At 42.8% G+C, this 12,958-nt stretch overlaps 1 protein-coding gene and 1 long non-coding RNA gene across 2 annotated transcripts in view; one reads left to right on the plus strand and one right to left on the minus strand.

Annotated features, from left to right (window-relative positions):
* Positions 1-7,710, minus strand: part of LOC134291779 (uncharacterized) — a 35,563-nt gene extending 27,853 nt beyond the window's left edge. The window contains exon 1 of the long non-coding RNA XR_009999282.1: positions 690-7,710. This is a non-coding gene — a long non-coding RNA (uncharacterized LOC134291779). The remainder of the gene's footprint in view (positions 1-689) is intronic.
* The window catches only part of LOC109414168 (delta-1-pyrroline-5-carboxylate synthase), a 41,813-nt gene extending 31,451 nt beyond the window's left edge, over positions 1-10,362 (plus strand). Inside the window, exons 2-5 of the mRNA XM_019687951.3 lie at positions 7,717-8,958; positions 9,025-9,508; positions 9,568-9,846; positions 9,908-10,362. Coding sequence (XP_019543496.3) covers positions 7,717-8,958; positions 9,025-9,508; positions 9,568-9,846; positions 9,908-10,167 — 2,265 coding nt within the window. The 3' untranslated portion in view covers positions 10,168-10,362. The remainder of the gene's footprint in view (positions 1-7,716; positions 8,959-9,024; positions 9,509-9,567; positions 9,847-9,907) is intronic.
* Positions 10,363-12,958: the final 2,596 nt, after the last annotated feature.

Below are 12,958 nucleotides of genomic sequence, written 5' to 3' on the forward strand. Positions count from 1 at the left end.
GGAAAAATATAAAAAATGGAAAAACTCCAACTCCTGTATACTTTTTGAGCTCCATTTTGGTCCCATATCAACTGTGCAAAATTTCAGATCGATCGAAGAAACTATATTTTAGCGCCCGCCATTCTTAGTTTTTCATACGATTTACTATGGGGAAAATTTACCTCTTCAAAGAAAAACCGCTTGAGGTCAACCATTGATCCCTAAAAATAAGTCGTTGAATGATTTCTGTAGATAACTTCATGAGGAATCAGACCACCGAAGACCGCAAAGCGATGCGACATTCGTGGAAAAATTTATTAAGCCTTACCCGATCGATAAAATGACGAGATTTTATTATTTATTGTTATTCCTTACGTGTTAAACAGCGTGGGCATGTCATTCGGTTTTCAGTCAATAACTTTTTCCACATGTCTTCGATCGCTTTGCGGTCTTCAGAGGGTTTGTTCCTCGTAAAATTTCCAACAGAAATCATTCATCGATATATTTTTAGGGGTTAAGGGGCAACCTGTGGTGATTTTTATTTAAAAAAGTGATTTTCCCCATAGTAAATCGTATGAAAATTTAAAACGGCTGGCGCTAAAATATAGTTTCTCCGATCGAGCTGAAATTTTGCACAGTTGATATGGGGCCAAACTGGAACTCAAAAAGTGTACAGGAGTAAAATGTTTTTTGGTGTCCCACACTAGTACCTACATGATGGGTTACGCGTTTTCATTCAATCGCTGAAAACAATGAAACTTTCCTGCTCGTTCGAGCAATCTATCATCGGCACATCACACAGCCTACTACCTACCCAGCTACCTACTCGTTCAAGGATTATCGAGCGGGGGTCTTCACACACAAAAGGGTACTTTGATGCATCATCGGAATACCATCCAAGCAAACATCGGAATTGATTTATTTACGGAAGCATCAGCAAGAACGCTTTGTGTAAACAAAGAAGATTTTTTTTTATCTTAGGCTGAATTCTATGAGTGCCTTCAAGTATTCCTCCCGAATTTCGCCCAAAAAAATCCACCAAACATTTCATCAGGATTTTCTACAAAAATTTCATTAAAATTTTCTCCAGGAACTACAGCAAGAATTCTTTCTGGAGTTCTACCAGAAATCACTCTAGGAATTACACAAGGAACTCATCCAGAAATTCTTCCGAATATTCCTGCACGAGTTACACCCAGAATTCTTCAAAGAGTTTCACCAAGATATCCGCCTCAAATTCCAACAGAAATTCCTCCAGGAATTCTACCTGAATTTACTCCTAATTCTTTTAAAAAATGGACCGTGAATCCCAAAAGACATTCCTTAATAAAATACGCATAGTAAACCACCATAAATTCCTTGAGGGTTTCTTCAGTAGATTAACTAGCCACAGAATGTCAATGTCACGAGCGTTCGTGTGACAAACATCTAGTTAGCCACGCCCTTACAGCGTCAGTACCGGTCCTAAAAGTGCCAAACCAATTTTCATGACCAAAACAAAACATCCACAACAACATGTGTATTTAAAAATAATGGATAAATACATCTGAGGTATGAAATAAAATTAATTAATTTATTGGCTACAGCGCCATTGGTGATCTAATTTCTCATACATCTACTATTTCTTCCAAGAATTTCTCCAGGTATGCCACGAGGAGTTCTTCCTGGAATGGAACACTAATATAACTAAAACGGCCGCTATGGAATGAATAGATAGCGCCACAGTAGCCTTGTGTGTTTGACATAACTCGGCTGCTGTCACAGTGTTGAAGTCCATATGAGATGGTGCCTTTGTTTTAATGCAGCAAAAACAAACAAACTTTGCTTCATTGATCCATTCCACCAGAAATCCATTCAGGTACTCTACTGGGAGTTCATCTAGGAAACCCGCCAAGAATTCCTGTAGGTATTTTGATTGGAATTCTTCCAAGAATTTTACCAAAAATTACACTAAATATTTCGTCAGGAATTCCTCCAGGAATGTTACCACAACAAACAACTACTATTCCTATAGAAATTCCACCAAGAAGTTCTGCAAAAATTTCTCGAGAGTTTTTCTGGAGACATTTCTGGGAGAATTCTTGGAGAAAGCCGTGACAGAATTCAAGGAGGACATTCTGTAGTTATTTCCAGCAGAATTCCTTGAGAAATTCCTGGAAGAACTCCGTGAAGAATCCCTGTAGAGTCCAAGGAGGTATTACTGGTGGAATCTCTTGAAGGATTGCTGGAGGAATTCTTGTCGGTGGAATTCGTGGTGTTATTTTTGGTGGAGTTTTTGGCGGAATTCCTTGCAGAATAACTGGTTGAATTTATGCTGGAATTTCTCCAGGAAATTTCTGGTGAAATTCTTGGAGGAATCCACGAAGTTACCCCTGAAGGAATTCAGAGAGAAACTTCTGCTTGCATTGATGAAGGAGATCTTGAATCAATTTTTGTTGGAATTTCTGAAGAAAAGGCTTGGAAAAATTCTTGGAAGAATTTTCTGGCAGGATTCCTTGAGGAATTCCTGGCAGATTATTTTGAACATTTTTCGAAGGAATTCCTGAAGGAGTTCCTGTAGGAATTCTTGGTGGAATACCTTGACGGATTCCTGGAGTTATTCTTAGAGGAACTTCGCCTAGAGAAAATGGTGGATTTCTTGGAGGATCTACCTGATGGAATACCTGAAGGAAGTCCTGAAGGAAGTCCTGAAGGAATCCTGGAAAAATTCTTGGAGGAATTTCTGGCAGAATTCATTGAGGAATTCCTGGTAGAAACCTTAAGGAGTTCCTGGTAGAATTCCTGGAGGAATTTCTGGTGGCGATCCTACAGGGAATTCTGGAGGAAATGCTTGAGTGATTCCTGGAGAATTCTTGGTAGAAATCCTAGAGGGATTAGGAGTGGAATTCTTGTTGGAATTCCTGGAGAAAAACCTGGTGGAATTCCAGAACGGAATCCCGACGGATTTTCTTGGAAGATTCCTCGAATAATTACTTGCATATCGTGGAGGAATTCCTGGGAGTATTCCTAGAGAAACTGGAGGATATCCTAGAGTATCTCCTGATGGAATTCCTGAAGGAAGTCTTGAAGGAATCCTGGTAAAGTTCTTGGAGGAATTCCTGCAAGAAGCATGATCTGCAAGAAGCAGGATCGCTGGAGGAATTTCTGACAGATTTCATTGAGGAATTACTAACAGAAGCCTTAAGGAGTTCCTGGTAGAATTCCTGGTGGAGATCCTACAGAGAATTCTGATGGAAATGCTTGAGTGACTTCTGTAGGAATTCTTGGTGGAAATCCTAGAGGAATTCTTGGGGTAATTCTTGTTGGAATTACTGGAGAAAAACCTGTTGGGATTCCAGAAAGAAATCCTGACGGATTTTCTTGGAGAATTCCTTGAATATTTACTTGTATATCGTGAAAGAATTCCTGGTGGAATTCCTGGAAGCATTCATAGAGAAACTTCACCTAGAGAAACTGGAGGATATCCTAGAGTATCTCCTGATGGAATTCATGGAGGAACTCCTGGTATAATCATTTGAAATATTTCTCGAGTAATTCATGATGGAACTCAATGTGCAAGTTTTGGTAGAATTTCGCGAGGACTTCCTGGTGATCGAATTTCTGGAGGAATCCTTGGTGAAATTTCCGGTGTAGCTCCTGGAGGAAATAATGGAATTACTCCTGAAATAATTCTCAGAGAAACTTCTGCAAGAAGTGATGAAGGAATTCTTGATCGAATCCCTGGAGGAGTTTCAAGTAGAATCCCAGGTGGAATTTCTAGAAAAATCTCTTGGTATAATTACTAAAAAATCTTTTTGCAAATCCTGGTACAATTTCTGAGGATATACCTGGTGAAATTCCTGGAGCAATTTCGTATGTAACATCAAGAGGAATTGATATAGTGATCCCTGAAGGAATTCTCAGAGCAACTTCTGCTGGAATTCATGGCGGAATTCTTGGTTGAATTCCTGCAAGTATTTCAGGTGGAACCCTACGTGGAACTCCAGGAGGAATTCGTAGAACAATAGTTGGAGCAATTTCTGGAAAAAATCCTGCTGGAATTTCTGGCAGAATCCAAGGAATCCTGGAAGAATTTTTGGAAGAATTCCAGGTGGTAATCCTAGTACTGTATTACTGATGGAATTCCTGGAGGAAATGATGAATTTGTAGTAGATATCGTGGAGGAATTTTTAGTGTTATTTCTGGAGGAATTTCTAGTGGAATGAATGAAGTTACTACAGAAAGAATTCTTATAGAAACATCTGGTGGAATTGCTGCATGAATGCTTGATTTAACTCCTGGAGGAATCTTAGGGCCCATATAGCCGAGGCGGTAAACGCACGGGTATTCAGCATGACCATGCTGAGGGTGACGGGTTCGATTCCCGGTCGGTCCAGGATCTTTTCGTAAAGGAAATTTCCTTGACTTCCTTAGGCATAGAGTATCTTCGTGCCTGCCACACGATATACACATGCAAAATGGTCATTGGCAGAGGAAGCTCTCAGTTAAAAACTGTGGAAGTGCTCATAGAACACTAAGCTGAGAAGCAGGCTTTGTCCCAGTGAGGACGTTACGCCAAGAAGAGGAGAGGAGAGGAGGAGGAATCTTAGGCAGAGTCTGAGCTGAAATTCCTGGAAGAATTCCCGAAATAATCACTGGACAAACTCATTATGTTATTCCTGGTGAAGTTCGTTGTGGAGTTCTTGGTAGAATTATTTATATAAGAATTCCTGGAGAAACTTCTGGAGGAGTTGATGGAGTGATTCCTTCAGGAATTTTTAGAGAAACTTCTGCTGGAATTCATGAAGGAATTTCTGGAGGAATTTCAAGTGGAATCTCAGTTGAAGTTCCTAGAGGAATTTCGAAAGAATTTCTGGAGGACTTCCTGGAACAATTCCTGGGAAAAATCCTGGTGGAATTCCAGGAGGAATGCTTGGTGGAAATCCTGTAGAAATTCCTGGTAAAGTTTCTGGAGGATCTTCTCCGAGGACTTCCAGCAGTTATCGTTGCAGGGATTCGTGCTGAAATCTTTGGATAAATTTCTGGGACAATGCTTCAGGAAAATGTCGAACAATGGAAGAATAAATAAATGAATTCTGTAGGCTTTAGCTTTAAGGAATCCTTGGAATTTTTTTGAAGAATACTAATGAGAAATTTCTGGAGGGATTCTTGTAAAATACTTGAAAAATTCTTTGAAAAGAAAACTGACAAACCCTTGGGAGAATTCCTGGAGTATTTCTTGAAGAGATTCCTGGAGGTGCTGAATGAATTGCTAGAGGAGGTTCTAAAATATTTTTGGGAGAAGTTATAAGAAAAAATGTCCAAGGAACTCCTGCTGGAAAAATCTTTGATGAAATCCATGAAGAAATTCCGGAGGAGTCGTTGAAGAATTTCAAAAAGAAATGTTCGGATGATAGTCCTAAAGAATCCTTGCAGGAATCTCTGTAAGATAAATTGGAGGAGTTTTTGAAGGATTTCTGGTAGAAACCTCTAGATGATTTTCTGGAGAGATTCTTAAAGAAACTCGTGAAGTAATCTTTGTAGAATTTCATAAGGAATTCTTCATAAATTGCTGAAACATGCCTTATAGGAAATCCTATAGTCCTTATTGAAATGCCGGGATGGCTTCTTGTAAAATTTCTGGAAAAATATTCGGAGGAATCCATGGTGAAATTTCATGGGAAATTCTAGGAGGAATCTGGAATGCTGATGACTTTTTCTACTGGATAATAATTTGATTTAGTTTGGTTTTCAGCTGACAGTCTTATGACTTCTTCTTCTTCTTTATGGCTCGACGTTCGCATTGGACCTTGGCCTGTCTCTCCACATCTTAGTGTTCTTAGAGCATTTCCACAGTTATTATTTGAAGGGCTTTCTTTGCCTGCCATTGCATGAACTTGTATATTATGAGGCAAGTACAATGATAAACTATGCCCAGGGAGCCGAGAAAATTTTCCGGACCGGAACGGGAATCGAACCCGCCGTCTTTGGATTGACGACTTATAGCCTTGGCCACTAGGCTTAATGGAGACCCCAGTCTTATGAATTGCAATGAATAATTGATTATCATCGCTGACGTTTCAGTCCGGCTATTAGACCTTCCGCAGGTATGTTCGAAGTTGTATGTCAATAAATTAAAACTTTTTTTGGCCCTGAGGAAGGTCCACCCAGTCAACCAGTCATCGTATAAGATGTTGTATAAGATGTTAAAGTGGAGGCGATATGCGTACATTTTACATGCGCCTAAATGGAGGCATGCACGCATATGGCCTCCACTCTATCATCTTATGCAACATCTTATACGATGGCTGGTTGTCTGGGCAATAGCCGGACCGAAACGTCGGCGATGATAATCAATTGATCAACGCAATTCCTAAAACTGTAAGCCGAAAAATCAAGCAAATCTTTGGAATATTTTCTTAAAGAATGCCTAAAAAATGACTCGGATAGTGGGGAAAATCTTGGTTGAATTCATAGAGAAACTCTTGTGGAACCTGTCTGGAGGAACCTTTTGATAAGGCATTGAAGAAATTACCTCCATTTAGTTCGAATTTCCCGAATAGATTTTTTTCCTAAATGGATTAAATGCCCTAAACGGGTTCAGTTTATTATCTAAATGGATTTGAAGGTTGCGAAGAAGTTTAAAAAGAGTGAGTGGCTTGGAGATTTCAAAAGGTTAGGCTTTCAGAGGGCTTTCAAAGGAGTTTCAGGAGGGGAGAGGGTTCAGAGGCGTTACTGAGAGCTTCAGCAGAGGGGTTCCGGAGGGTCTCAGGTATTTTACAGGAGGTCCGAGGGGTTTTCAGTGCTGTTTGTGGAAGTATCAGATCATTTTAAGCGGGTGCCGGAGGCGTTACAGAAGCGTTTTCGGGGGTTTCGAAGAGTATCAGGTGCGTTCCATGGATTCCAAGGGGGTTTAAGAGGGGTTTAGATGGCATTTCAGGAAGTTTTAACGAGCATCAGAGGCGATACAAGAGCGTTTACGGGGGTTTGGGATGGTCAAGATGCTTTACAGTGGTTCCAAGGAGTCTCAGGGGGTTTTGATAGTGTTTCAGAAACTATTAAAGGTGTTTAAGCATTACCTGGGCGTTTTTGAGCGCTTTAGGTATCAGTATGGCGTCTCCAGATGCACGTTCTCCTCATTTGGAATATTTGTGCCATCTTAGGATGTTTAGAAGGGTTTCAGATGCATTACAGGGAGTCCAAGGAGCCTCAGGGGGTTTCAAAGGCCTTATGGCGAGCTTCATTGGATTTTTAGCGAGTTTCAGAGGCGTTACAGAAGTATTTTCGAGAGGTTAGGAGGGTCTTATGTGCATTACAGGGACTTCAAAGGGGTCTCAGCGGGATAGTAGTGGCATTTCAGGAACTTTCAGGGGCATTTCAGCTGGCTTTAGAAGCATTACATGGGCGTTTTCGGGTGCTTAGGAGGGTCTCAGGTTCATTACAGGGGGTGCAAGGGGTTTCAAGGGGATTTTAATCAAGATTTGATGGTATTTCTGAAAGTTTTAGAGGATTTTCAGCGAGTTTTAGGAATTACCTGGGCGTTTTCGGGGGCTAAGATAGGTTTCAGGTGCTTGCGGGTCCAAGGGCTTTCAAGGGGTTTTTGTGGCGATTAAGGAAGTTTCAGAGGGTTCCAGAGGCTTTACTGGAACGTTTTTGCGGTTCCTCCATGATGCCTTCAATATCTAAATATAACGATACACCTTCGTAAAAACAATAGAACTAATTTTCTCATCGTCTCCATTCCCTCGTCCTTCCCAGGTAACCGGACGTGCGTCCCGTCCATCGACGAGTCGCACCCTGCACTCGATCCACGATCGCGAACGTGCCACCATAACCGAACGCAGTCAGCTGAAGTACGCTCGCCGTATGGTCGTCAAGCTGGGCAGTGCCGTTATCACCCGTGAGGACGAACATGGTTTGGCACTGGGCCGTCTGGCGTCGATCGTCGAACAGGTGGCCGAGTACCACGTGGAGGGCCGCGAGTGTATCATGGTGACGAGCGGTGCGGTCGCTTTCGGCAAGCAGAAGCTCACCCAGGAACTACTGATGTCGATGTCGATGAGGGAGACCCTGTCGCCAACGGATCACACCCGGCAGGACGCCGGAACGATGCTGGAACCGCGTGCCGCGGCTGCTGTGGGTCAGTCCGGGCTGATGTCGCTGTACGACGCCATGTTTGCGCAGTACGGTATCAAAACTGCGCAGGTTCTGGTGACGGAGCCTGACTTCTACAACGAAGAAACCCGGAAGAATCTGTTCAGTACCTTGTCCGAATTGATCAGTTTGAACATCGTGCCAATTATCAATACCAATGACGCCGTGATGCCACCGATGTTCATCGTCGATCAAGAGGTTTCCGCAACTGGCAAGAAGAAGGGCATCAAGATCAGAGACAATGACAGTCTGTCAGCATTGCTAGCGGCTGAAATCCATGCTGATCTGTTGATTCTCATGTCGGATGTTGATGGAATCTACAACAAGCCGCCGTGGGAAGACGGTGCTCGGTTGATGCATACGTACACCCAAGCTGATAAGGATCTCATTAAGTTCGGTCAAAAGTCCAAGGTGGGTACGGGAGGTATGGACTCCAAGGTTACCGCCGCAACTTGGGCTCTCGATCGTGGCGTCAGCGTCGTCATTTGCAACGGTACGCAAGAGAAGGCCATCAAGCATATTCTGACGGGTAGAAAGGTCGGTACGTTCTTCACGGATTTCTCGGCGGAGAAGGCCACTCCGGTAGAGGCGATGGCCGAAGATGCCCGACTGGGAAGCCGTGCCATGCAGAATCTCTCAGCAGCGGATCGTGCGCTGTGCGTGAACACCTTGGCCGATTTGTTGATATCCAAGCAGTCGTACATTTTGGAGGCGAACGCAAAGGACTTGGATGAGGCGAAGAAGTCAGGGGTTGCTAAGCCTTTGCTGTCGCGACTCTCGTTGACTCCGGCGAAGATCGAGAGCTTGGCCGTTGGTTTGAAGCAGATCGCTGATGATAGCCATAAGGTAATGATGTTCAGTCTTTACACTACACTTTCTTTGAAATTCTGAATCATATTTTTATATTTACAGAATGTTGGTCGTGTCGTTCGAAGGACAAAGTTAGCCGAAGGACTGGAACTCAAACAAATAACCGTCCCGATCGGAGTACTGCTGGTCATTTTTGAATCTCGTCCTGATTCCCTGCCGCAGGTGGCAGCTCTGGCTATGGCTTCCGGTAACGGCCTTCTGCTCAAGGGAGGTAAGGAGGCCGCATACAGCAACAAGGCACTGATGGAGTTGGTAAAGGAAGCCTTAGGAACGGTTGGAGCCACTAAGGCAATCTCCTTGGTGTCGACACGCGAAGAGATCAGTGATCTGCTGTCTATGGACAAGCACATCGATCTGATCATTCCACGTGGATCGAGCGAACTGGTGAGAAGCATTCAGGAGAAGTCACATCACATCCCGGTAATGGGTCACGCCGAAGGAATCTGCCACGTGTACGTCGACAAGGATGCCAGTCTGGATAAGGCTCTGAAGATTATCCGTGATGCCAAGTGCGATTACCCGGCAGGTTTGTGAAATTTGTAAGAAATGTCAGTAGGCTTTGAATTAATGTCCATTTCTCCACAGCGTGCAATGCCATGGAAACGCTGCTGATCCACGAGGATTTGCTGGCCGGCAACTTCTTCACCGATGTCTGCAACATGCTCAAACGGGAGGGTGTAAAGATCAACTCCGGTCCGAAGCTGAACCAGCTGTTGACGTTTGGACCTCCGCAAGCTAAGTCGCTGAAGTTCGAATACGGCGCGCTGGAATGTAGTATCGAAGTGGTTAAGGATCTGGAGGAAGCAATCGATCACGTCCATACGTATGGCAGTGGCCATACCGATGTCATTGTAACTGAAAATGGTAAGAATTCGTCGTAATGCATTGGCCTACTTGGATTGTTATTCATTCTTCCCCATTTCAGATTCGGCTGCGCGTTACTTCCAAAACCACGTGGACAGTGCTTGCGTTTTCCATAATGCCAGTAGTCGTTTTGCCGATGGGTTCCGGTTCGGACTGGGCGCCGAGGTTGGTATCTCAACGGCACGCATCCACGCTCGAGGACCCGTAGGAGTGGAAGGCCTGCTAACGACTAAATGGGTTCTGGATGGAGTGGACCATGCTGCGGCTGATTTCAGCGATGGCTCTCGCAAATGGATCCACGAGTCGCTGCCAGTCGACTGACTGATTCGCATGTTCAAAGCACTCCTTAATAAGCTTAAGTACCTGTAGAACGGATAAGCTCTTCATCCTATTCAATTAGTTGCATGCATTTATTTTTTAAACCCTTTTGACAGGTGATTCTCCTGCATGTGTATATTATTCTCATTTAAAAGAAAAGACTCAATAAAATTGGCTTAATGATGGAGCAAACCTGTATTTCGATGCACGAGATGTAATTATATGGCTTGCGTTCAGAATGAAACCCGATTCCAAAAGCTGGTAATGTCCGGCGAGCGTGTAAATTGAATTAATTATCAACGGGAAAGCGGCGGGAGGTGAAAATAATTAATCTTCTGTATAATTAATGCGGGACGGTAGTTTAATATGTTATTCAGTTTTTGGACGGCCTTAACGCAGGCTGATGGCCTGAACTTTCACATCCGACGGATAAATCTAGTTGGCATTTGTTGTTGCAGCTGGAAAGCGTTTCCACGGCCACCTGCGATGGGGACGGGGCTGACAGTTGAATGGGTTACGGTTTAATGAGAATTTTAATTGATTCACATCAATTCTTAATTGTTTCTGACCGACCATTGGATAACCTGATCCAGGATCCAGCGAGAAGCACCACCCGTGTTGTTTGAGAGCTGTGAAATGGTATGGAAAAGAGTAATTACAATTTGGGGTCACCTTGCACGAGCACCGACTACTGACTGTGTTTCCGATCGGGTTATTCACGCTTGTGCACGTGCTCGATTTGCTAGAAGTGGTCCGCTTCCGGGTCCGCTAAGTGGTTCTTTAGTGCGTGGTTCAATGATTCAATTTGCAATTTAAGATACAATCACACTCCAATCAATCTGTTCATAATCATCGGCGTGTTTAATTAGAAATTTCTCCTGGTATAATATTGAGTTTGCCATTCATTTGATGTTTCACAACGATCATTCGGAAGAGAATGTATGGAAAGTTTGTTTTATATCAAGTCTTTTGCATTGAAACATGGAGCAGTCATTTGTTAAGGTGAAACGGGACGCCGTGTTATTTTTCCTATCTTGCCTCTCTTTCTAACAATTTGCCTCGCGATTTTGAAGATGGTAATCTCGAGACCTATCGCACTGAAGATGCTGAAAACCAATCAGCATATGCACTGCAAGTGAGCATACACAATGATAGGTTTTTGTTGCAAAATATGAAGTAGAATCTGAGATTACCATCTTAGTAGCAACAGAGCAATGGCGGATATTTTCTCGACCGTCCCGTCCGCCCTTAATAGGGCAGTGCATGAAATTATCTCCCTCTCTTTCACTCTTACATAAATTTTGTAAACAACAAGGCCACGAAACGTCAAAATCCCATACAAAATCAAAACAGTGCAGTGCCCTATACATAGGTTTGAATGATACTCAAACGGGATCATATGGCAACCGTGACTGAAAGAGTTGCCATAAAGGTTTAGTTGAACACATACAAAAATGGAGACATTTGTTAGCTGATCGCTTACCATACGCTCCCTAGGGTGTGTTTTTGGGAATTTCGACAGATTTAAACGTCTAGGAGAGCTGCAATCGTTTGTATCCACATCTGACCGAATATACCTCTGCGTCAGCAGAATTGTTCACACATTGGTGCGTGGATACCAGGGTAAGGTGAGATAGTTGTGTGTTTTATTCTGAAGATATGCGGCACAGTTCGCTTGATTGCATAACTTGTGCTTGTAGGGTCTGACTCTAAGTATAAAGTGTTTGGTTCGGGAGAACATAGTAAGCGTTGAGTTTGATAGGCAGTTAGACTCGGAGAGGGACAGCGAAAAGAATGATAATAAACATGTGTGTCAAAGATTGGATATTATTCTAAACTGTAAGAACTTGGTATCCTCAAATATTCCGAATACCTCGTATTCTACAATTGGCGACGAGGATGGGATAGTGAAAGACACATCAATCAAGTGACGATTTAAATGTACCCTAAAGGAGTGATGATGAAGTAATGCTGTTTTCTGCGCGTGAGTGTTTTTCGATCAGCCGTGAGAGTGATTTTTGAGAAGCCGTGAGAGTGTCATTGGTTTGAAATTTATTTGCTGGCAAGTGAAGAGTTATAAAAATGATTTTTTGGCTAAAATGACTGAAAAATATGCTGACAAGGGATGAAAGGAAAAAAAGCGCGTTCGATAAATAGTACAGTTCCGATTGAGGATCCATTATGAGTTGCCGAAGTCGAAGTATCCGGTTCCGTTACAGCCATTCGCTCAGAAGGGGGTCATTGCCAGCTGCTCTCGGGGGGCAAGCGCCGGTGCTGGAAATCAGACCCATTACCATCCGCTTAAGAAGCGAATATCTGACAACTTGTGCAAAGGGCCCCGACTAAGAGACTATTGAAGGTATGTTGTTGTTATTGTGAAAATATAGCGGGAGTAACTGTTAACATGGCAACGGCACCGCCAACCCGTTTACTTAGCTGTGTAGTTTGAAAACCTGACGATCTATCGGATTCAATAAGTACATAAAGGAAATTAACGAAAACGCTGATTGGTCAGTGAAAGCACTGGCTTTTTGATGTGGTTGTTAAATATTTTTGGTAATGAAATTTGGAGCTTGCTACATCAGCATATTTTTTTTGCAAATAAAACTAATAAAAGTAATAATGAGAAATTGTTTATATTTTTTTTCATTTCCAAGAAGTGATCGAATGATTGTCTCGGTGTTAATTATATGGTTCGTATGGTATTTTCTACCGCACTCATTGTTACACTGATATTTTTGTTAATGTCTTGATTGCATTTGTCCAAAAGTTGGTGGGTGAACTTTGGATATTG

This window comes from Aedes albopictus, chromosome 3 (assembly GCF_035046485.1).
Source record: "Aedes albopictus strain Foshan chromosome 3, AalbF5, whole genome shotgun sequence".
NCBI lineage: Eukaryota > Metazoa > Arthropoda > Insecta > Diptera > Culicidae > Aedes > Aedes albopictus.